This window comes from Narcine bancroftii, chromosome 4 (genome assembly GCF_036971445.1).
Source record: "Narcine bancroftii isolate sNarBan1 chromosome 4, sNarBan1.hap1, whole genome shotgun sequence".
NCBI lineage: Eukaryota > Metazoa > Chordata > Chondrichthyes > Torpediniformes > Narcinidae > Narcine > Narcine bancroftii.
The window spans coordinates 203,083,543-203,105,357 of NC_091472.1; the positions used below are offsets into that span (position 1 = coordinate 203,083,543).

At 41.7% G+C, this 21,815-nt stretch overlaps 1 protein-coding gene and 1 long non-coding RNA gene across 6 annotated transcripts in view; one reads left to right on the forward strand and one right to left on the reverse strand.

Moving 5' to 3' along the window:
- The window catches only part of ppil2 (peptidylprolyl isomerase (cyclophilin)-like 2), a 408,077-nt gene that overhangs the window by 181,579 nt on the left and 204,683 nt on the right, over positions 1-21,815 (reverse strand). For all 4 annotated transcript variants that reach the window (XR_011356343.1, XM_069933672.1, XM_069933670.1 and 1 more), the window contains one exon: positions 7,038-7,113. Coding sequence is in view for 3 of the 4 variants with exons in the window: in XM_069933672.1 (XP_069789773.1) it covers positions 7,038-7,113 (76 nt within the window). In the remaining variant the exon portion in view is untranslated. The remainder of the gene's footprint in view (positions 1-7,037; positions 7,114-21,815) is intronic.
- The window catches only part of LOC138761478 (uncharacterized), a 35,837-nt gene continuing 30,325 nt past the window's right edge, over positions 16,304-21,815 (forward strand). For both annotated transcript variants that reach the window (XR_011356345.1, XR_011356344.1), the window contains exon 1: positions 16,304-16,611. This is a non-coding gene — a long non-coding RNA (uncharacterized lncRNA). The remainder of the gene's footprint in view (positions 16,612-21,815) is intronic.

The window sequence follows — 21,815 nt, forward strand, 5'->3', positions numbered from 1 at the left end:
ATTGGGAAGTCACTTTGATCAGAATCTGCCTCTCTGATGAAAGTATGGCAGTATAAACCTCTGGTCATTTGACAGTCTTCTATTCAAATGAACAGATCATGATTTTTTAGGGCGAGGTAGATGGTCAGCACTCACAGAATAGGGCTTAATTTGAGCACCAGTATTAAATGGAATTCACATGTGATGGGGTTACATAAAAACAGCAAAGATCACTGAATGTTAAGATCAATACACACTGAAAAGAATGCAACAGCCAAGGCCGAATAAAGGTCATAATGGAATTATTTTCAAGATCCTCTGAAATTTGAGCAGTCTTTTCTTTTTCGAGGGACCACAGCCTGCTTTCATTGGGAGGATGGCGGTGAAAAGGGTTTGCGCTTTTAAATTTCTTGGCATCTCTATATCAGAGGACCTCTCCTGGAGCCAGCCCATCGAGGCAACTATGAAGAAGACGCAGCAATGCCTCTACTTTCGAGGAAGTCTGAAGAAATTAGGCATACGGTTCAATCAAACTTCTACAAGTGCACTGGTTGCACCAAAACCTGGTTTGGAAATTCGAGTGTCCAGAAAGTGGCAAACTTAGCCATTACCAGGAATGCAGAAGACGACATAATGTAGCAGGCATAGCCATGTCCATCGTCAAGGACACCCATAACCCTGGCCACAATGTCTTCTCACTGCTGCCTTCAGACAGAATGCACAGAAGCCTGAAGTCTGACAACTGTAGGTTCAAGAACAGTTTATCTCCAACAGTTATTAGGCTCTTTCTTAAACCTCCCAATGCTAACTTGGTATGCAAGTGGGAGAAAAAGATTGAGAACCACTGCTCTAGACCCAATTGTTACTGAAATATTTTGCATGAGAAAAATTGTCATTGGCCCATTTCCTTCAGAGTTCTGAAATCATGCATATAACAAGTCAATTAGGGACGATTAAAACAGGGGTTTTCAAACTAATTCTTTCCACCCACATCCCACCTTAAAACCCACCCTTACTAATCACAGAGCACCTATGGCATAGGTGCTTAAGATGGGATATGAGTGGAAAGAAAAAGTTTGAAAATTACTGGTTTAAATCTTGGTGCCACTTTTGAAGGCAAGCTGTCTAGAGACAAATCCAAATGCAGAAATGCTGATGCATCTGATCACTTCAGAACTAAAATGCTAGGCTGTTCTCCTGCCGTAAGGTGAACCTACTTTTGATTAATTCGCTTTGTCTTATGATGTGCTTCCAATGCAATGCCTTCAAACTAAAATTTCTTTCAGCAAATTCAAAATAGATTAGATTAATTTTAGAAAATAACATTCTAGTCCACTGTCTTTCAGACATTTACAACAAATATTAGATATTGAGAAGGAACAAGCAACTTCTAACCTGTTTGCTTGTATTAGCAGATGAACAGATAACAATTCATTCCTGTCATTGGTTAACAAAGCCATTGTGGCTTCATCATGTAGTTACCACAACAGCACAAGGCAAACTTGATGGACTCTTTTTGCAATTAGTAGTTATTTATTAAATAAGTGACTTATTTAAATTAGTTGCAGAGGAAAGGAAAATCCAACCCAAATACAGTAAAATCCTCAAATTCAGGCAACCAGCAAAGAAAATTGTGGAAAATAAGTATTTTAAAAATACGAAAGTTTAAAATTGGTGCCCCCCCCCCCCCCCCCAAGTGGTCAGTGTGTCAATCACACAACACGCAATCTCAAGCAACCTGAAAATTCAATTATCCGGCATCTACCGATGCCCGTGAGTACCCGATACCAGGGTTTTACTGTAGTTATTAGCTACATTCAAGCCATCACTTGTATTTTTGGGAAGTTACATACCACTGTACCATTAAAGAAAATAAATGAACCTATATCCAGGTGTCTGTAGATGACTTGGTAGAGGTAATGAAGCTTGATTGGTTCTGAAATGAAATACCTGCATGTGAAAACACCATGAATTGCAGGCAGGTAATCCACATGACTGGACCAGGTGAGAAGGAACTCGGCTCAGGTTTATTTTAAATTTAACCATACAGCACAATAACAGGCCATTTTGGCCCACGAGTCTGTGCCGCCCAATTTACACCCAATTAACCTGCAACCCCAGTACAGGAAATTCAAATAAGGACTGCCGGGCTGGAGATGGATTCAGATATCATACTGGATACAGACACATGGGGCAAAGGCCCTGTTCTTATGCTGCACTGCTCTAGGTTGTATGTAAACGTAGGCTTACTGGTTGATTGTCTGCATGGACAAGGCAAGCCGAGGGTCTATTTTCATGCTGCGTTTCTCTGTGATTCTGTGACTTGAGTGAAGTCAAGTTGCAGGGTTATGGAGAAAGAATATGGCGATGCAAGTGACTGGATTTCTCCACTGAGGGGGACTTGGGTTTATGGCCTGAAAGGTTACCCCTGTGCCACGGTGTTTCTTTGTATACAGGCCAAGGGGTCAGTTTACAGAGCTTACCTTCTTAGAGAGAGATAACATTTGACCCAAGGGTACTGTTTGGATGCAAAGACAGGAACGTGGCTCAAAAGGCTTGGATCAATGTAAGATGTGTGATGAAGATGCTTACCCAATGTATGTGCCTGTATTGAAATTGAGGTGCAATATTAATCCTACTTGTGACTGCCAATCAAATACATTTGCTACTTCTTCCACAACTCCGATTCAACAGTTTCAGGCCTGAGATAGACATCCGCAAGTGGACAAAAATCCATCCATGTGGGAAGACAGCTCTCCGCTCAAAGCCAAGCTGGCCATTTTTTGGTGTGTTGAGTTTCTTTTCACCAGGTCAGATTCCCTTCTCTTCTTCAGCAGTGCTGCGCTCAGGACAGGGAAAAAGCTGACCCTCTCCCCTTCAACTATCAGTGGTCCCTGGCCGCGTATAATATCATCTCCCTATCTTGGTGTTTGATTCGGGCATGGGCATTGATTCGGCCCTGGAGGTTCGGTGGGCCCTCTCAATAATAATGGACTCGTCACGCCCTTCCATTACCAGGGTTTTTAGGATCCACCTCCCAAAGTATCCCACCAAGTCCTGACCCTCTTCCCCTTCCTTCAGCCCTATAATCTTTACCTTCTGCCACCTTTTATAATTTTAAAACGAGTCCAGCCTCTCCAGAAATTTCTTTCTCTACCTTCTGGTGATCTGAGTCATTTTCAATCTTTACCATTCTTTCTTCCATGGCCATTTTGTCTTCGGCGGCTGCTATGTAGGTGTTTAGAGTGGCAAGTCCAGTCTCCAACTTGCCCACTTCTTACCATTATCTTCTGGATTCTCCTGTCGAGGGTCTTCATCCTGGCTGCTAGCCAAATGACACCCACAACATCGCCGATTGTTGCCGTCGATCTGCCACTTGTTGGGCTTGGGCCCTCCACTATCATGTCAGGTTCTGCTCTCATCACGTCACTCCCAAGCGGCGGCTCCGATGGCATTTGTCCTTGCCGGTCGATCTCACCCATTCCCAGGAATTATTTTATTCTTCTTGCCCATGGCACTACATTTTTTTTTAATGCTTATTTTTCCAATTATTTAACATTTTGGGTCAATTTCTAGGATTATATTGTGGAGCTCCTGTGAGTCTGTCCACATCACGTGAGCTCCTCACCAAAGACTCTTCCTAGTTTCGACATGAAGAGCATTCTGACTGGTTGTATCACTGTCTGGCATGGAGGTGCCAATGCACAGGACAGAAAGAGGCTTGAGTTGAGAACTTGGCCAGTGCCATCATGGACAGTAGTCCACTCCATTAAGGACATCTACAAGAGGCAGTGTCTCAAGAAAGCATCATCCAAGGGCCCTGACTCTCCAGGGTCAGCCCTCTTTGCACTGCTACCATCGAGGAGGTGGTAGAAGCACTTATACAAGAATATCCAATGGCACAAGGACAGCTTCTTCCCCTCTGCCATCAGATTTCTTAATGAACAATGAACCCCAGACACTAACTCACATTCCTCTCTTCTTTTGCACTTATTAATTTATTGTAAAAAAATTGTGACAATTTTTGCACCTGTAATACTGCCACAAAACAATGAATGTTGTGACATGTTCACAACAATAAATTCTGATTCTGATCTTACTGAATTGTGGCACAGACTTTGGATCCTAAATTGACTGCTCTTGCACCAAATTACATTAACAACACACAATGCTCGATTTTCACAGCTGTACCATGATCTTTCATGCTGGGGTCTCAGGAACCTAAAAGCAACAGATTTAACATTAACAGAGAAACGCATCCTCAAATCTTCAGCAAACAACCAACTGCTGGAGGAACTCGGCAGCTCAATCGATGTCATTGTGTGTAAATGGTCAGGGTTTGTTTTGGGTCTGGACCCTTTACTGAGATGAAGTTAAAACAGAGGTGATATTATGTATATGAAGGGGGAAAGAAACTGGGGGAAGGGTATGTGGAAGAAGTGAAGAGACACATCGAGGGAGATACCATTAAGAATGGAGAGGGGAAGAAAAGTTAAATTAAGTACAGGAGTAGGTAAAGTGACAGAATCAGTGGAACCGGATGGGAGTCAGGGTTACCCAAAATTGAAAAAATCGATGTGCATGCCGTTTGGTTTTAAGCTGTCCGGGAGGAAGGTACTGCATTGTTCCTCAACTTTACATTTAGCTTCACCATGGCAAGGGTTGAGACCGAAGACAGACATACCTGTGAAGGTATGGGTGGAAAAGTTGAAATGGCCGGCTACGGGAAGCTCAAGATGCACAAACAGAGTGTCGGTCAAGGCAGTCACCCAACCTGGGTTTGGTTCTCAATGTAGAGGAGGCCACTGCAGTACACAGAATGTGGTGGAGGAGGCTGAACGATGGTCCTGGATGGACGTGAGGGAGATGCAGGGCCATATTTTGTACTTCATGTGATTACACCGGCAAGTGCTCAAGGGGGTGGAAGGCCAAGTGTGGGAGTGAATATGGGAGTCTCAAAGGAGTTTTTATGCACAAAAGCTGAGGGAAAAAAAAGGGAAATTTTATGCAGAGGATGGAAAAGGCGGATCGCATGGTCCTTTTATGCGGAGGAGATTCCCAAGCCAGCTTCCGAAGATGAGGGAGGTGGGGCGTGTAGTGCAGCAACGCTGCCCGCCTCCGTGACCCGGAACATGTGCGCTGGGGAGTGAAAGTACCCGATACACAATAACGGTGACTAAGGAGCAGGTACGAGCACGAGTGGAGATCTGTTCGAGCAGTCTTAGAACTTAGGCAGACCTTCAGCGCATCATAAGCTCTTTCTTCGCAGATGGGTTTTTTAAAATTCACGCTCTTGGGCCGAGGGCTGACGACACCATCAGCCCTCCCCCCTTTGGGGCCGCTTTCAACAGCAATCCTTTTATGCAGGAGGTGGAGCAACTCGAGATCACTTTGGACCTGCCAATCCACCTTGAACCATTTTAAGCAGGTGAGGGAAGCATTTTAAAGGCAGAGGGAATCTGCCTTTACAATTCACTAAATTTCACTATAAAAGGGCCTTCAAAGAGATTTAACCCCGCCAAGAAGCAGATAGGGGTGGAGAGGAGTCAATGTGGCTGGTTGTGAGATAGCACTGAAGATGGACAAAATGCCGGAGGATGTGTCAGACATGCAGGCTGGTGGGAAGAACGTGAGATCCAGAGGGATTCTGTCCTTGTTCTCTAGATTCTGTTTTAGTGACACTGCGCATTACTTGTCAAATCAATCCTATGATTACAGTATCTTCCTTCTGTAAAGCTGTGATTAGTTGGGACAGGTGTGGCTGCGGTTAGTGGAAGGGGTTGTGATTGGTGGAGGATAGCTCATTTGTTGTTCATAGTTACATCTAAAATTTGAAACGATGGAGCCATAATGACAATGCCACTTTCCAACTTCTGTAGATCGGCACGGCGTATTTACATTTTTATTATAACTTCCTTGCCCCAGTGGAGGCTATTCAGCCCAACAAGCCTTTCCTTCCTAGCCCTCACAGCAATCCCACCAATCCTATTCCCTAATTTATTCTCTGGCAACCTAGTTTCCTTTGCGTGATCATCAATGCCTGCCCCTTATTTTTACCTGCAGCCAATTAACCAACTCACGAGCATGCCTTTCATGCCTTTGGGTGTGGGAGGACAGTGGAGCATCTGAGAAGCCCACCTCATCTTAGAAAGAGCATGAAAACTTACAAAGATGGCATCCTAAGTCAGGACCAAAACTACATATGTGAAGCACACGGTTTTCACTCAGTTTGACATGCAACCCTAAAAATGATTAATACCATTTAAAGACTCTTACAGCAACGACTTCAACACTAACTTTACTGTAAAGAAAACATGGTGCAAGAAAATTGTTATCTCAATTTGGTATCTCTTTAAACTAAATGTACTGTGATTTCTGTCAAAATTCTTTAAACTAAAATCATATGTATTTGATATAATGTTCTAATATGCTGGTTATTTTTACTCACCTTATTTAATATGTCTCACAATCCTACATTTCTTTACTGAGCCAAAAGGATATTTTTTCTATTAAACATGTTGCTGATCAAAATTCTCAGTCTCGCTCTACTTAGACCAGTGGTTCTCAACCTTTTCTTTCCACTCACATTCCACTTTAAGAAATCCCTATGACATCGGTGCTCTGTGATTAGTAAGGGATTATTTAAGGAGGTATGTGAATATGAAGAAAAAGTTTGAAAACCACTGTTTTAATCGTCCCTCATTGACTCGTTATGTGCACGGTTTCATAACTCCAAAGGAAATGGGTCAATGACAATTTTTCTCAAGCCAAATATTTTATTCAAATCAGGTCGAGAGCAGTGATTCTCAACTTTACTTTCCCATTCACATCCCACCTTAAGCAATCCCTTATGGCATAGGGATTACTTAAGGTGGTTTGTGAATGGAAAGAAAAAAAATTGAACACTACCGATTTATACTGATATCCAAAGGAACACAAAATACTGTTCTCTGTGCCAGGTAACTAGCACATTCTGTCTTTAGTTGCTGAGCGGTAAGAGTGATGAGCAGGCTCCAAACTTCAACCCCATGCCAAGTGAAGTAGCTAATCCAATGTACCTGCTTCATGTTTCGTCTCGGGCATCATTGCTGTGGATGTGAAGGACGCTGAGACTTTTCCAGTAGAATAATGCGCCTGTGCAAAAGAACAACAATATCATTCAGTCCACTTTTTCCCCCCTGAAAAATGTAATTTAAAAGGATTTGAAAATGGAGCAGACGTCGGCCATATCGCGTGCCAAGGCTTTCTTTGCCTTTTAATCAGATCATGGCTGGCCCGGAACTTCATGCGTTCCCTCACCCAATCCCATACTCCATTAACACATGAGGGAATGAGCTCGCCTTGGCACAGCATGCACATCATTGAGATGGGTCAATACTTTGAGGATACCTTCCTGATGAACACCATCTTGGAACCATACCAAGTCAATAATTTTGAAACTGAACGAATAGAGATCAGATTCTCTTTTATAATCTGGCTTCGGAACAGAGTATCTGCTTGAATTTTGATATTTATTTGATGCACTGCATTGATTTACCAAATTACAAACAAGCTTGAAGAAAACCAGATTTCTCCACATTTCCAATATCATTGGCATTAATTAAGGCATCCCAGTATTATCTAGGACGATGCATAAGTAATCCGTTTGACCATGGTTATGGTCCACTTGGGCCTTCTCCTATTTGCCCTCAACTAAACCCAAATCTCTATCCCCTTCTGGGTCACATCTTGGTCCAGCCCCCCCTCCCCCATCCCCAGGCACACTGTTACAGCGCTAGCGACCGGGGCACCGGCTTCCGCCCACTGTTGAAAACATGCCCGGGGGGTGGGGGGGAGGGTTGAAGGTTAATTACGTTTAAATTGGGCAGCATGGGCTCATGGGTCGAAATAGCCTATTATTGTGTGATATGTCTTCATTTAAATGTTAAATAAATCCTCACTACTCTGGGAAAATTAGTTTTTTCAAAATTCTCTCCTGCGTTTCTTGGTAACTCTTACCCTGAACACCGCTGGTTATGTTCTTCCCCACTAATGGAAATATCGTCCAACTCCACTCGATTAAAACATTTCAAAACTTCCATCGGGTCTTGCTCTTCCTTCTTGAGAAAAGAGACCTAGTCTTTTCACCCTTCTCTCAAGTGTATATTCTTTCATTTCTGGCACCATCCTAGTAAATGCATCCTCACTGATACGTCTGCATCCTTCTTCATAACATGGAGAGTAGAGCAAATAGAGTAGTCTAAGAGAACTTAAGCAGGAAATCAGGAAGGCTAAAAGGGGCCATAAAATGTCCTTGATTTAACATTCAGATTTATTGCCAGAGTACATACATGACATCATATACAACCCTGAGATTCTTTTTTCTGCGGGCGAGGCAGAATTACCACTTACTGGTTAAAAATAGAAACAGAATGGAGAAATGGGCCCTTTGGCCCTTCTAATCAGTGCTGAACCATTTTTCTGCCTAGTCCTACTGACCTGCACCCAGTCCATAGTCCTCCCTACCCCTCCCATCCAAGTACCTGTCCAAATTATTCTTAAATATTAAAATTGAGCCAGCATTCACCACTTCAGCTGACAGCTCGTTCCATACTCTTACCATGCTCTGAGTAAAGATCTACCTCACGTTTCCCCCTAAACTTTTCCCCTTTCACCCTTAATCCATGTCCTCTGGTTTGTATCTCACCTACCCTCAGTAGAAAAGCCTGCTCTGTCTTACTCTGTCTATCCCCTTCATAATTTCAAATACCTCTATCAAATTTCCCCTCATTCTTCTACGCTCCAGGGAATAAAGTGCTAACCTGATTAACCTTGCCCTGTAACTCAGTTCCTGAAGTCCGGGCAACATCCTAGTAAATCTTCTCTGCACTCTTTCAATCTTATTGATATCTTTCCTGTAGTTAAGTGGCCTAAACTGCACACAATACTCCAAATTTTGCCTCACCAATGTCTTATACCTCAATTAAGTCTCCCCTCATCCTTCTTCACTCCAAAGAGAAAAGCCTATTAATCTTGCCTCATTACTCATTAGACACATTCTACTATCCAGACAACATCCTGGTAAATCTCCTCTGCACCATCTCCAGAGCTTCCACATCCATCCTGTAATGAGGTGACCAAATCGAAACACAATATTCCTTGAACTCAATCCCCCGACTAATGAAGACCAGCATACCATAACAACCCTATCAACCGGTGCGATTGAGAGACCCCAAGGTCCCTCTTTTCTTCTGCATTGCTAAAACTTCTGCCATGAACCGTGCACTCTGCCTTCAGGTTTTACCTTCCAAATTGCAGCACCTCACACTTAACTAGATTGAACTCAATCTGCTACTCGTTCGCCCAACCCTGCATCTTGTCTGTATCCTGTTGTAACCTACAAAACCTTCTGCATGATCCAACCATGTGTCATCTGCAAACTTACTGACACACCCCCCTACTTCTTCATCTAGGTCATTTCTAAAAATCGCAAACAGCAGGGGTCCCAAAACAGATCCTTGTGGAACTCAACTCGTCACCGACCTCTAGGCGAAATACATTCCATCTACAGAAACAGACTTGTTGAAATTGATGGGATTCAGGGGAGTACTTGGAACAGTCAAGTTTAGAAGTGAAAAAGTGAAAGTACGGATGAGGAACTAACATTCAACCATTTAAGTCCTGAGAATAACATTAAAGTATGCAGTCTACTCATTTCAACATTTTTAAAAAATTAAATGCAAATTTTAAATGACAGAGCTTTGAATTTGATCCTCCAAAATACTGCAATCATTATGCTCCTGGCACAAAACGTTCTGTGATTCCACTTTACTTTTGATGTGACTGGAAATTCTTCAGGATTTCAATGATCTGACAGTTCTTCATTATGGATATTTGGTGGAAATGGGCCCAGCAATAAAAGGAAAGCAATATTCCATCACAAATGATTCCCTTGGGGTGAAGTAGAATATTTAAATGATTGTATTGAGTGAAACAGCAGTGGTAATTACGGGCAAAATCTTCAGTTGAAGAGGTAGATACCACTGACAATCTATATCATATACCCTTGCCTCTCTCCCCCATCACCTCAGCTGTGTTTGTGTGTGCGTGTGCGTGTAAGTTCAGTAAAACCCCTGGTATCTGGCACCTATGAGGATTGATAGATGCAGAATAAGTGAATTTTCCAGTTGCTTGAGATAGTTAAAATATTGGTTATGATTTTCTTTCCTTTTATTGCTTTGCCCATTTCCACCAAATATCCATAATGAAGAACTGTCAGATCATTGAAATCCTGAAGAATTTCCAGTCACATCAAAAGTAAAGTGGAATCATGGGACATTTTGCAGCCACCAGCATGGTGATTGCAGTACTCTACCAGTAGTTTGGAGAATCAAATTCAAAGCTCCGTCATTTAAAATTTAATTATTTTTAAATGTTGAAATGTGAAGACTGTATATGACTGTATACTTTCAAGTTATTCTCAGGTCTTAAATTGTTGATGCGACTAGTTTGGAGAAGGAACCCTGCCACTGCATGCCCCTCCACTCCCATATCAGGCAGGTACCCTCTGAAGTCACTTGTCAAGTCATTGAGATAAATCAAAGCTGTGACAAAGAATAACCACTCACAAGGGGTCTGGAAAACAGCCCACAGCCATTGTCAGAAAAGCAGGTGTCCCAAGCTTCTCCACGTTACGCATGCCCCAACAAACATATCCGGCATCCACAATCCCCGTAGGTGCCAGATACCAGGGGTTTCAAAAACAGGGAGAACTATTTGCCAAAATAAATTAAAGAAATCTTACAGTGAAGGCAAATAATTAACTGTTGAGAGTAAGAAAAGAGAATTCATGTTCTGCATTGTATTTAAATAATAATACTAGTCTGTCAGCCACCACAAACCCGAGGTTTGTATTTACTACATAAATTTGAAACCGTTTAAACTAACATAATCCTCTCGTGCACCGTGCTGCAATTAAGGCAAATACAAAGAGAACTTAGTCCAAGCAACTTAGTTACAGCAGAGAAACTCGAGTGTTCTAAGTAATGTCAAACCTCTTTGATTATTCAACCACAATTAACAACAAATTAAGTAATTATCCAAGAAGAACAAATTATATAAATTGCTCCTGTGTGCAATGCCCCAGTTCCTCCCTTACTCCTAGAGGCCATTTCACTTAAAGGCTACAGTTATCTTTAACTTTTTTAATGCATTTGGATAACTGAGATGGTTTGAGAAGGTACACGTGAGAAATTCTGGGCTCTGATGAAGATCAGAGAGGCAAAAAATTGTAAACAGCAAAAGTAAAACAGTAAAGCCCCAGTATCTGGCACCTGTGGAGGATTGTGGATGCCGGATATGCAAATTTTCCGATTGCCTGAGACACACTCTTACAATGCCTAGCTAATACACCTGCGTTAAGAATACATGGTTTAAAAGACGAAAGATAGCATTGTAGTCCTTAATTTAACTTTAATCAGATAATTCCTATAATTTACAAAATTTAAATTCGAACCTCAGTCGCTGGTGCTTTTACAGCGTTGCGCTGTTAATTAACCACCACCCCCCCCCCCCCACCGAGTTTACAGATAAAGCCTTACTAATATACCAATAAAGATAAATACTCTGACTAGGCAGGGAGAGGGAGCCACTTTGGGAGACTCGGCCCCAGCAGCAAACGGCATCAGCTGGCCCTTCATCCTGGGTGCTGCCATTTTATTCAAACACAACTTTATTGAGACTTTGTTCAAACAGCTGCTGCGGGCAGGACACGACTGGGGCGCTCCACTGGCTGAATGTTTGCTCGCATCCTCACCAAGGGGTTGCGTGTTGCTTTGGAGAACATTTACTTTTACAATTTTAAATTTTTATTTATTCTAATGTATGAATTCATGTCCTCACTGTTTCTTTTTTTGCCAGTTGCTGCAATTCTGGACACTGGGGATTTTACTGTATTGTGAAAAATGGAACCTTATGATTTATGTGTGGTGTGTGAGAAGACGGTTACTGTTTAGTATGTAATTCAGTAAATCATGAAACTATTTATAATAGTGTGTCAGACATCACAAATCAAAAACTGCCTATTCATATTTTCTGTTTACGACAAAAAAAATTGAATGTTAATACAACAAAATCATTTGATGCTCAGTTGAAAGCTGATCAAAAGCAAGCGTAGACAAACACAGAGGAAGATTCTTTCAAATGCTAGTAGCCACCCATTTCAATTCCCCGTCCCATTTCCTTCCTGACATGTCTGTCCATGGTCTCATGCACAGCCAGATTGAGGTCACTCACAAATTGTGGGAGCAACACCTCGTCTTCCGTCTGGGCCCCCTTCAACCAGATGGCATTAACACTACTTCTCTGGCTTCCATTAGATGCCCCCCTCTCACCTTTCCCTCAGCTCTCTCTTTCACTCCGTTTCCTTTCACAGAGCCAAAATAAATTCTCACCTTTCCTCTTATCATAGCCAATTCCCTTGGGGTGCAATAGAATATTTAAATGATAATGTTGAGTAAAACAGCAATAGAAATTATGGGGCAATCTACATTTGGAGAGGTAGATAACGTTCCTTTCACCAGTGAAAAGCAATATCAAATACCCTCGGCTCTCTCCCCCATCACCTAAGCTTTGTTCTTCTCTACCGTCCCACCAGTATCCATAAGGCTGCATTCCTAGCCCCCTTCTCTACTCACTTTACACCTACGACTGTGTGGCTCAGAACGAGAATAACACCATCTACAAATTTGCCGACGATACTACAGTAGTGGATTGTAAAAAGAAAGGTGATGAGTCAGTTTACAGGACGGGGATTGAAAACTTGGTTGAATGGTGCACCAACAACAATCTTACATTCAACGTCACCAAAACTAAAGAGCTGATTGTTGACTTCAGCTGATTGTTGAATGGACAGATAGAAAAAGTTTTGTCACATCTAAAAAAAGATGCAGGCAGATATAATATTTTTTACAGGAAACCCACCTTACAAATCAAGAGCAAAAAAATTAAAGAGGGGCTGGATGAGCCAGGTGGCAATGTCCTTCTTCAATTCCAGAGCCAAGGGAGTGGCTATCCTGATAGGGAAGAATGTTCCAGTGGTGGTCCAGGGTGTGGTCACAGATCCGGCTGGGAGATTTGTGATTAAAGAATTGTCAAATATACTCTGAATCATGGACACTTATATGTCCTGAATTTTGATGATGGACAATTTATACAAGGTATATCTTGAAGGTAACAGAGAGGTGTGAGAATGTTTTGATTGGAAGGGATTTCAATTTTTGTCTGGATCTGGTCATGATAATTCAGCAAAGAACTAACAAGGGCCAAGGCAGCTAAGTCTACCCTGGTCTTTATGGAAGATCTGAATTTAATAGACAACTGGAGAAGGCAAAAACTCGAGACAACACAATTCCTACAGAAGAATTGATTTATTTTTGGCATCAGCCCAATTGGAGGGTGGAATATTGGAGACTGAGTACACGGCTCAACTACTGTCTGACCATTCAGCCTTGACTCTTTCAAATTTAATGCCAGAGAAGCAGGCCATGGCGTATAGATGGCCTTAATTTGTTGCTGTTGGGAAAATTGGAATTTCGTAGCTTTGATAGAGCTCAGATAGAATTGTTCTGTGAGACGAACTGTCTCTCTTCTGACAATACAAATATGGGACACACTGAAGGCTTATTTAAGGGGCCAGATCATTGGATATATCAAAGGTATCAAAAGGGGGCTTATGAAAGAGATTAATAACTTGGAACAGGAAATAGTCCAATTGGAAAAAGATTATCAAAGATCGGGTTCGGAAGAAAAATACAGGAACTTTATGAATAAAAAGCTCAAATATAATTTAATGCAAACATATAAGACAGAAAAGTTAATCTTAAGACTTAGACAACAATATTATGAGCTGGGGAGATGGCCCATAAAGTCTTGTCTTGACAGGTGAAGGCGGAAGAGGTCTCGAGAACAATCAATGTGATCCAAACGGGGAAAGGCAAGATTTCATATAAACCAAAGGAAATAAACCAAACATTTAGAAAGTTCTATAAAGAGCTGTATAAATCAGAGTTAGTGGGGGGGGGGGGGGGGGGGGGGGAGGGGAGGGAGGGAACACACCTTGCTAGAACAGATCCTTTCTTGCTTGTGCTGGAACTATTAAATTTCCTGCATCAACTGCACCTTATACCACAAAAGTCCAAACCAGAAATCTCGGAAATGTGTTCTAGGTGTGGTGTGGAGATTGGAACCTTTATCCATTCAACCAGGCTTTGTACAAAGGTGAGATCTGGGGAACATTCCAAAAAAAATTACAAAGGTGGATTTTCCACAGGATCTGGAGTTGTACCTTCTGGGAGACATTTGGGATGTGATTTTAAACTGTCCAAACACCAAATTCAGTTTGTGACAGTCGCCTTGTCGGTAGCCAGGAAATGTATAGCAGTCATGTCGAAGTTCGACTCCCAACTAAATATTACACGATGGAATATGGAAATGCAGAGCTGGATTCCTCTGGAGTAAATCATGTACAATTTAAGGAGGAAACATGACATGTTCATTAGAGTGTGGGAACCCTGTCTGAAACATATTGGTGTGCAGATATAATTCTACCCCTTCTAAATAAAGGAAATGAAATGATCCATCCCAGCGGGGAAACAATTGGGATACAAGAAGTGGGACGAGGCAAGGACGATGGGCTCTCATTGTTTTTGTCCCTTGCCCCCCTTTTTATTTAAGTACCTGGGGTTTTCTCAGTTTTTCACAAGGGTCGTTGACCTCAGAATTATTTGTGTTTTGTGTATTTATATAATTATATAACTTTATTCTCAGTTGTATTGGGCATGGGGTAGGGAGGGAGGTGAAAAACGGACTCTAATGTTATACATAAGTGTTGAAAGAAAGTGCATTGTTGAATGAATGAGTCTTTGAAAATCAAAAATAAAATATTTCAAAAAAACATTTTCAACACATTGCTGTTTAACACAAAAATGATTTGTTGGTCTATTGACATATGATCAGACAAAAATAGAAAAAAACCCATAATAAACGTAGTAACCAAAGGCTTTGACAAAGAGGTGAATTCAGGGCAAGGCTCTAAAGAGATCAAGGGTGAGAGGAAAAGAGAATTCAGAGGAAAAGAGAATTCGGAGAAAAAGCCGTACATTATATAATTAGAGAATACTGCAACAATGTAAAAAATGTCAGTGTCTCAACTTCTTCAGTTTTCGGAGGTTTGGTATGCATAGAAAACCTTGGCAAAGCTACAGATGAGTGGTGGAAAGTGTGCTGACCGGCTGCATCATGGCTTGGTATGGGGACACCAATGCCTCTGTCCTGAAAGCCCTACAGAAAGTTGTTGTCACAGTCCAGGATATCAGAAGCAAAACCCTCCCCACTATTCAGAACATCTACAGGGAACGCTGCTGTCAGGGAGCAGTAGCAATCATCAAGGACCCTCACCACCCAGCACATGCCCTGTTCTCACTGCTGCTGACAGGAAAGAGATAGAGATGCCACAAAACTTATACCACCAATTCAGGAACAGCTGCTAACCCTCCACCATCAGACACCTCAATAACAAACTCAATCAGGGACTCATTTAAGGACTCTGATATATATTATTGAATATTATTTTCTGTATTGCAGTCAGTTTGTTTGCATTTCCTTCTTGATTACATTTCTCTCTTTTGTATACAAGTACTCCTCAACTTACAATGGGATTGTGCTCTGCAAACCCATCATAAGGTGAAAAAGAATACAGGTATAGAGTACCTTGTATATCACCAACAGCACTGTATCAGTCCCCACAATGATCCCACTGCCCCGCTCTCTCCCAACAGTGCTGTATGTCCCCACACTGATCCCACTGACCCACTCTCTCGAGACAGCACTCTATCAGTCCCCACACTGATCCCACTGCCCTGCTATCTCCCGAAAGTGCTGTATGTCCCCACACTGATCCCCCACTGCCCCACTCTCTCCCGACAGCACTCTATCAGTCCCCACACTGATCCCACTGCCCCGCTCTCTCCCGACAGTGCTGTATTAGTCCCTGCAAGCTTTCTGACTGAACTAAAAGAAGTGATTAACCAAGAAGGCTACAAAGAATTCACCTTAGAGAAATTATCAGCATTTGGTGGAAAAATCAACGATGCTTCCTTTAACGTATTAAATGAAAGTAAATAACAAGAGTCACACTATTGTACCGTCGTGACTTTGAAAAATCAGAAGTTTGGGATCATCTGACTTGTCCTGAAGTACTGGCAAGTAAAAATTCGACCTGACCCACAGGAAGATGAATCTCAGGGTTGTTTGTGACGTCATGTACTGACTGACAATAAATCTGAACTCTGAACAATGAGTTGTCGGACAAGTTTTAAATTTAAATTAAAAGAACGTTCTTAGATTGGAATTTGACTATTGTAGGAAGATGGGTAAGAATCGTGAAGGTCGATCTCCTGAAATATTGTAAGCATGTATAGCCTAAATAAATTCACAGACAAAATTAATCTCGAAAAGATAACAGTGTGGCGGCTCATCCGTGTGGTAGGCGAACCAGCACTGGCAGTCGCGGACGAAGTGCGGGACAAAACAACAGGAAGTTGACGACACTTCCATCCCGCACAAGCCTGGGACCAGCGGGGACCTTTTAAGCGGGTGAGTTTGAATCAGTAAATCATTTGGTTTGAAACTCCCCTCGATTCAGCATGCTTCTTCCACTCGCGATGGCCGACAGCCACAACAGGAATAAATACAAAGGCACATTTAAAACAGTGGGAAGAACAGATCAGAAAGCAGACTAGAAATTCCAGACAACTGAACAGAAACACCACATTCACATGCATCCTCCAGTCTCATCCTGTCTCCCACCCCCCACCCACCCCCCCCCCAACACACATACAAACCCATCAAGGATGTTCACTTTGTTCTCCTGCCTTCTCTGAAATTTAAATTGTTTGATTTCCAACTTCCTTCAATTCCAGTGAATTGACCTAAAATACCAACTCTTTTTATCTCCACACATGCTATTTGACAATTATTTCTGGCATTCCCCCCCCCCCACCTTCTTTTGAAAACAGCCAGGATTGATGGTGATAAAAAAAATCTCCTTTCTTCCTCTGCCAAGTGTACAGAAATAGCATGAAGGGAGATGGGGCAGTTTCCAAAGCAGAGGTTCGTGATGCATTGGGCTCATCACAATATGGTCAGAGTTAAGCAACAAGCGGTAGTCTGTAATGGAAACCAAGCTGTTCTTTTGCAGCTGCTTTTCACAGGTGGCCGACATTTCTCAAACTATCTGCCTCCTAACGATACCATTCTAATCTGGAAGTGCCTGGTGAATGAACCAAAAACATTGATTTCCACAGATGTTAACTGAATGGCTGACTTCTTACAGCTTTTGGTGCTTGGCTTCAGATTCCAGAAACTGGTCGTTGTTTTTTTTTTGGCTTCCATGTGCCTTTTCTCAAGGGACCAAGCACCATCATAGAAGTCATTAAAAAAAAAGAGAACCTTAAATTCAGCAAGAAGGGGGCAGAATGGTTGGCGCAATGCTACTTTAATGAGATCGGCCTGGGTTCGAATCTGGCACCGTCTGTAAGGGGGGTTTGTACGTTCTTCCCGTGACCGCGTGGATTTCCCCTGGTTGCTTCCACCCGCTCTCCAAAAGTGTACGGGTTTGTGGCTTAAATGGTCGGCACAGGCTCGAGAGTGGGAAGGGCCTGCTACTGCACTGCATCTCTACATAAAAAGAACTAAAGTCCATCTACTTGCCTTCTAATCACTTTATAGCTTATATTTTATTCCTTCTTATCCCTTTAATTTGTTAATAGTTAACCCGTTAATCTCTGGAATTCAGAACACTATTGGAATGGACACATTAGGCTTTTTAAAATTGCAGATGCTGGAAATCTAAAATAAAACAGAAAATGCTGGAAAGTCAATCATTCCCTTAGCATCTGTGGATATGGGCAGCTCGGTTAACGTAGTGTTCCGCACAAAGCTATTATAGCACCAGCGGCCTGGATTCAAACCCGGTGCTGTCCGAAGAGCTTGTAACCTGTGTGGGTTTTCTCTGGGTGCTCCAGTTTCCTCTAAAATGTACAAGTTTGGTAGTTTCATTGGGTGTAATTGTGCGGCAAGGGTTTCATGGGCCAGAAGGCCCTTCTACCATGCTGTACCATTCAAATAAAAGCAGCAAATTCTGAGGATTTTCAGCAGGTCAGGCCACACATCTGTTGGAAGATAAACAGAGCTACATTTTCAGGTCAAACTACAGTAAAATTTCTGGTATCTGGCACCAATGGGAAATAGTAGATGCCGAATAAGTGAATTACCCAGTTGCTTGAGATTGCATGAATGGAGAACTAATAGCGAGGCGTGCCAATTTTAAGTTTCCATATTTTTTACCTATTTATTTTCCGTGATTTTTTTTTGCTGGTTGCTTGAGGCTTCCGGTTGCTTGAATTCTGGATAACAGGGATTATATATATATATATATATATATATATATATATATAGTTCTAGCACTTTCTGTTTTTACCAGGCTTTATAGCCTATGCAAAAAGAGAATCTCAGGGTTGTATGTGTTGTCATGTACATACTATGACAATAAATTCGAACTCTGAACCACATAAGTGATCAAAATCTTCAAGAAAACGTCCTGAAGGCTATTTTACAGGTAGGTGAGCTCAGAGCATTCTGCCGGGAGTGGCAAGGAAACCAGTCCCAGAATTCCACCTTGCTCACATTCACCAGTATCAGCCCTGGGGAATTTGCCTCCCAAAATCTACAGCAGATTACCACTAGCATAATATTTAAAAAAAACATTCATTTCAATGGAAATTATATAGGGCAGTGATAATAAGGCAAAGAAGATATTGTGCTCCACAGACTTTAAAAAATGTTTTAGTTTATGTCAGATATATTTTTATTGTTTTGAATAAACTTATTTTCTAAGTTAAAGCTACATTTTTTTTAGTTATTTACTTCAGTTTTAAATTATTCTGAATGCCTAATTATGAAAGGATCTCCATGACATCATCTGACAAAGAGGAGAGGGTGTTGGGTTAATGAGGGTTTGTCAGCTACCAGAGCTTTTAAGAGCATTGCTGGGACAGAACTCTCTCTGTGGGCCCATCACCAGCATGCTGCAAGACCAGTAATTCTCAACTTTTTTCCTTCCACTCACATCCCACTTTAAGTAATCCCTGTGCCATCGATGCTCTGTGATTAGTAAGGGATTGCTGAAGGTGGGATGTGGGTGGAAAGGAAAGGTTTGAAAACCACTGTTTTAATCGTCCCTCATTGACTCGTTATGTGCACGGTTTCAGAACTCCAAAGAAAATGGGCCAAGGACAATTTTTCTCAAGCAAAATATTGCAGTAACAATTGGGTCTAGAGCAGTGATTCTCAACTTTCCCTTCCCACCCACTTCCCACCTTAAGCAATCCCTTACTAATCACAGAGCCCCGATGGCACAGGGATTACTTAAAAGTGGGATGTGAGTGGAAAGAAAGAGGTTGAGAACCACTATGCTGAAGTTTACAATTCTTCAGAAGAGCAAGATGGGTACTCTGCATCCAACTGAGATCTGGGCAGACCACAAGAAGCAATCTGGACATTCTGGACATAGTCAACAAGATATAGTCCATAATACTTCATCATTGGTACCGTGTACAAAGCTCAATTTATTTTTCTTTAAACCAACTGTGTAATTATCCTAAAATATTCTCAGGTGGGATCAGAGGTTGGGAGGGTGAGGGAGAGGAATCACTATCTCAGAGGACCTTTCCTGGACCCAACGCATTAATGCCATCATGAACAAAGCACATCAATGTCTCTACTTTCTCAGGAGCTTGAGGAGGTTCAGTATAACATCAGAAACATTCGCAAATTTCTACAGATGAATAGCAGACTTTCTGCATCATAGCCTGGCATGGGTGGGGTGGGGGGGGTGGAATCCATTACATCTAGTGGAAAGCCCTGCAAAAGGTAGTGGACACAGCCCAGTACATCACAGGCAAAACTCTCCCCACCATCGAGAACATCTACATGCAACACTATCATTGGCGAGGAGCAGGTTCAGGAACAGCTGTTACCCCTCCACCATTGTTTGCTGCTTTTATATGAACGATACAGCATGGTAGAAGGGCCTTCAGGCCCATGAAACCCTTGCCGCATAATTACACCCAATGAAACTACCAAACTTGTACATTTTAAAGGAAACTGGAGCACCCAGAGAAAAGCCACGCAGGTTACAAACTCAATCAGGGACTCATTTAAATCTCTTACTTTGCACTTTATTTATTACTGAATATTTACTTTTTTCTGTATCTGCACAGTCAATTTGTTTATATCTTGAAAAGGTAAGATTGTGAGGTTTAGTTGTAGGTCACATTTCATGAACAATTGCCTATGCAGGGGTAGACTTCGCGTCCACAGTTGGCTTTGCAGAGCCAACGCAAAGTGCTTGTGAGAGTTTCACAAGTAGGTATTAATGGACCAGCATGTTTGAACAATGACCAGGATCAAGAATTGAGAAATCTTTTGGCTGCTAAACTTGTGTCACAGTTTTAAATTTCTCACTGAAATTTGTTTTCCTAAGAGGGACCACGTGGTTTTGCAAACAGAAAGAAAACATCCATTGTTTGGGAGAGTATTCTGTGACAGTTTGTGATGAAGGCTGCAAGTTGGCAGACCTGCTGTATGACCCCATTTCAAGACGGATTTTGAATACTAAGTTCAGCCTATTCTAAATCTCTGTAGTCAGTTGCAGAGGTTGTGGCTGGTTATTGTGTTTCTCCTGGAATAGGGGAAAAAGAAGAACTCCTTGTGGTAACCTGGAAGAAGAGGTTATCTTTTGGAAAAACCCAAGAGAGGGCAAGTTTCTTTGGCAAGACACTTCAGTTGCTGATTGCAGGAGATCAGTTTGTGGGTCAACAAACAATGAATATCTCTCTGAAACCAACAAAGACCTTCCTGAGTGGTAACAACTTAAGTTAAAACACCAGAGCCTGGTGAATATAATATTTGTACAAATATGTGCACAGTAAGGAAGATTGTCTGATACCACTGAACTTGGAGAAGTGAAAAGTGAATGATTGGGCAGTGAAAAACTTTCCTGAACACATAAACATACTTACTGATAAAGATAAAAACTCTTACTATGCAGAGATAAGGAGACACTTTAAGAGAGCCACCCCAACATTTTAATCATATCGGGGGGGGGGGGGGGGGGGGTGTAGGTTAATAGGGTGTAAATTGGATGGCATGAACTCGTGGGCTAAAATGGCCTGTTACTGTGCTGTATGTCTAAATTGAATTTTACTGAAGAAAATAGTCCTGCTTTAAGGAGACATTTTGCTGCAAGATAGGATTTTTTTTTCTTCATTTATCTACCATGTGGAGAGCTTGTTTGATGCAAAATACATTTACAGCGTCCTGCTTGACTGCAAATTTATTACATGATTCATTGCTGCCAATACTCAATTTATATTTAGAAAAGCAGTAGTCATTTTATTACTCCTCTGTGGGTAGGGAGAAAATTAATTCAGCTTGATGATTAAAGCATTTCAAAGCCCAAAAAAAATGGTCTTGCAAGAAGCAATGCAAAATTCAACAATTGGGGAACATTTGCTTATCAATAGACTATCCGTTTTTTTCTCAATTTCTGCAATAATGTAATCATAGCTTTCAAGACAAGGTTTTACTGTTAAAAACCTATTTTGTTTCTTTCTGCAACCATGTTTACTCCTTGTCCACTGCAATATCAATTTCATCCTCTTTCAGTATCAGTCATACACTGTATCGACAATTTCTTGTATTTAAATCTGCCATTTACTCTAGCTCGTGATATTTAT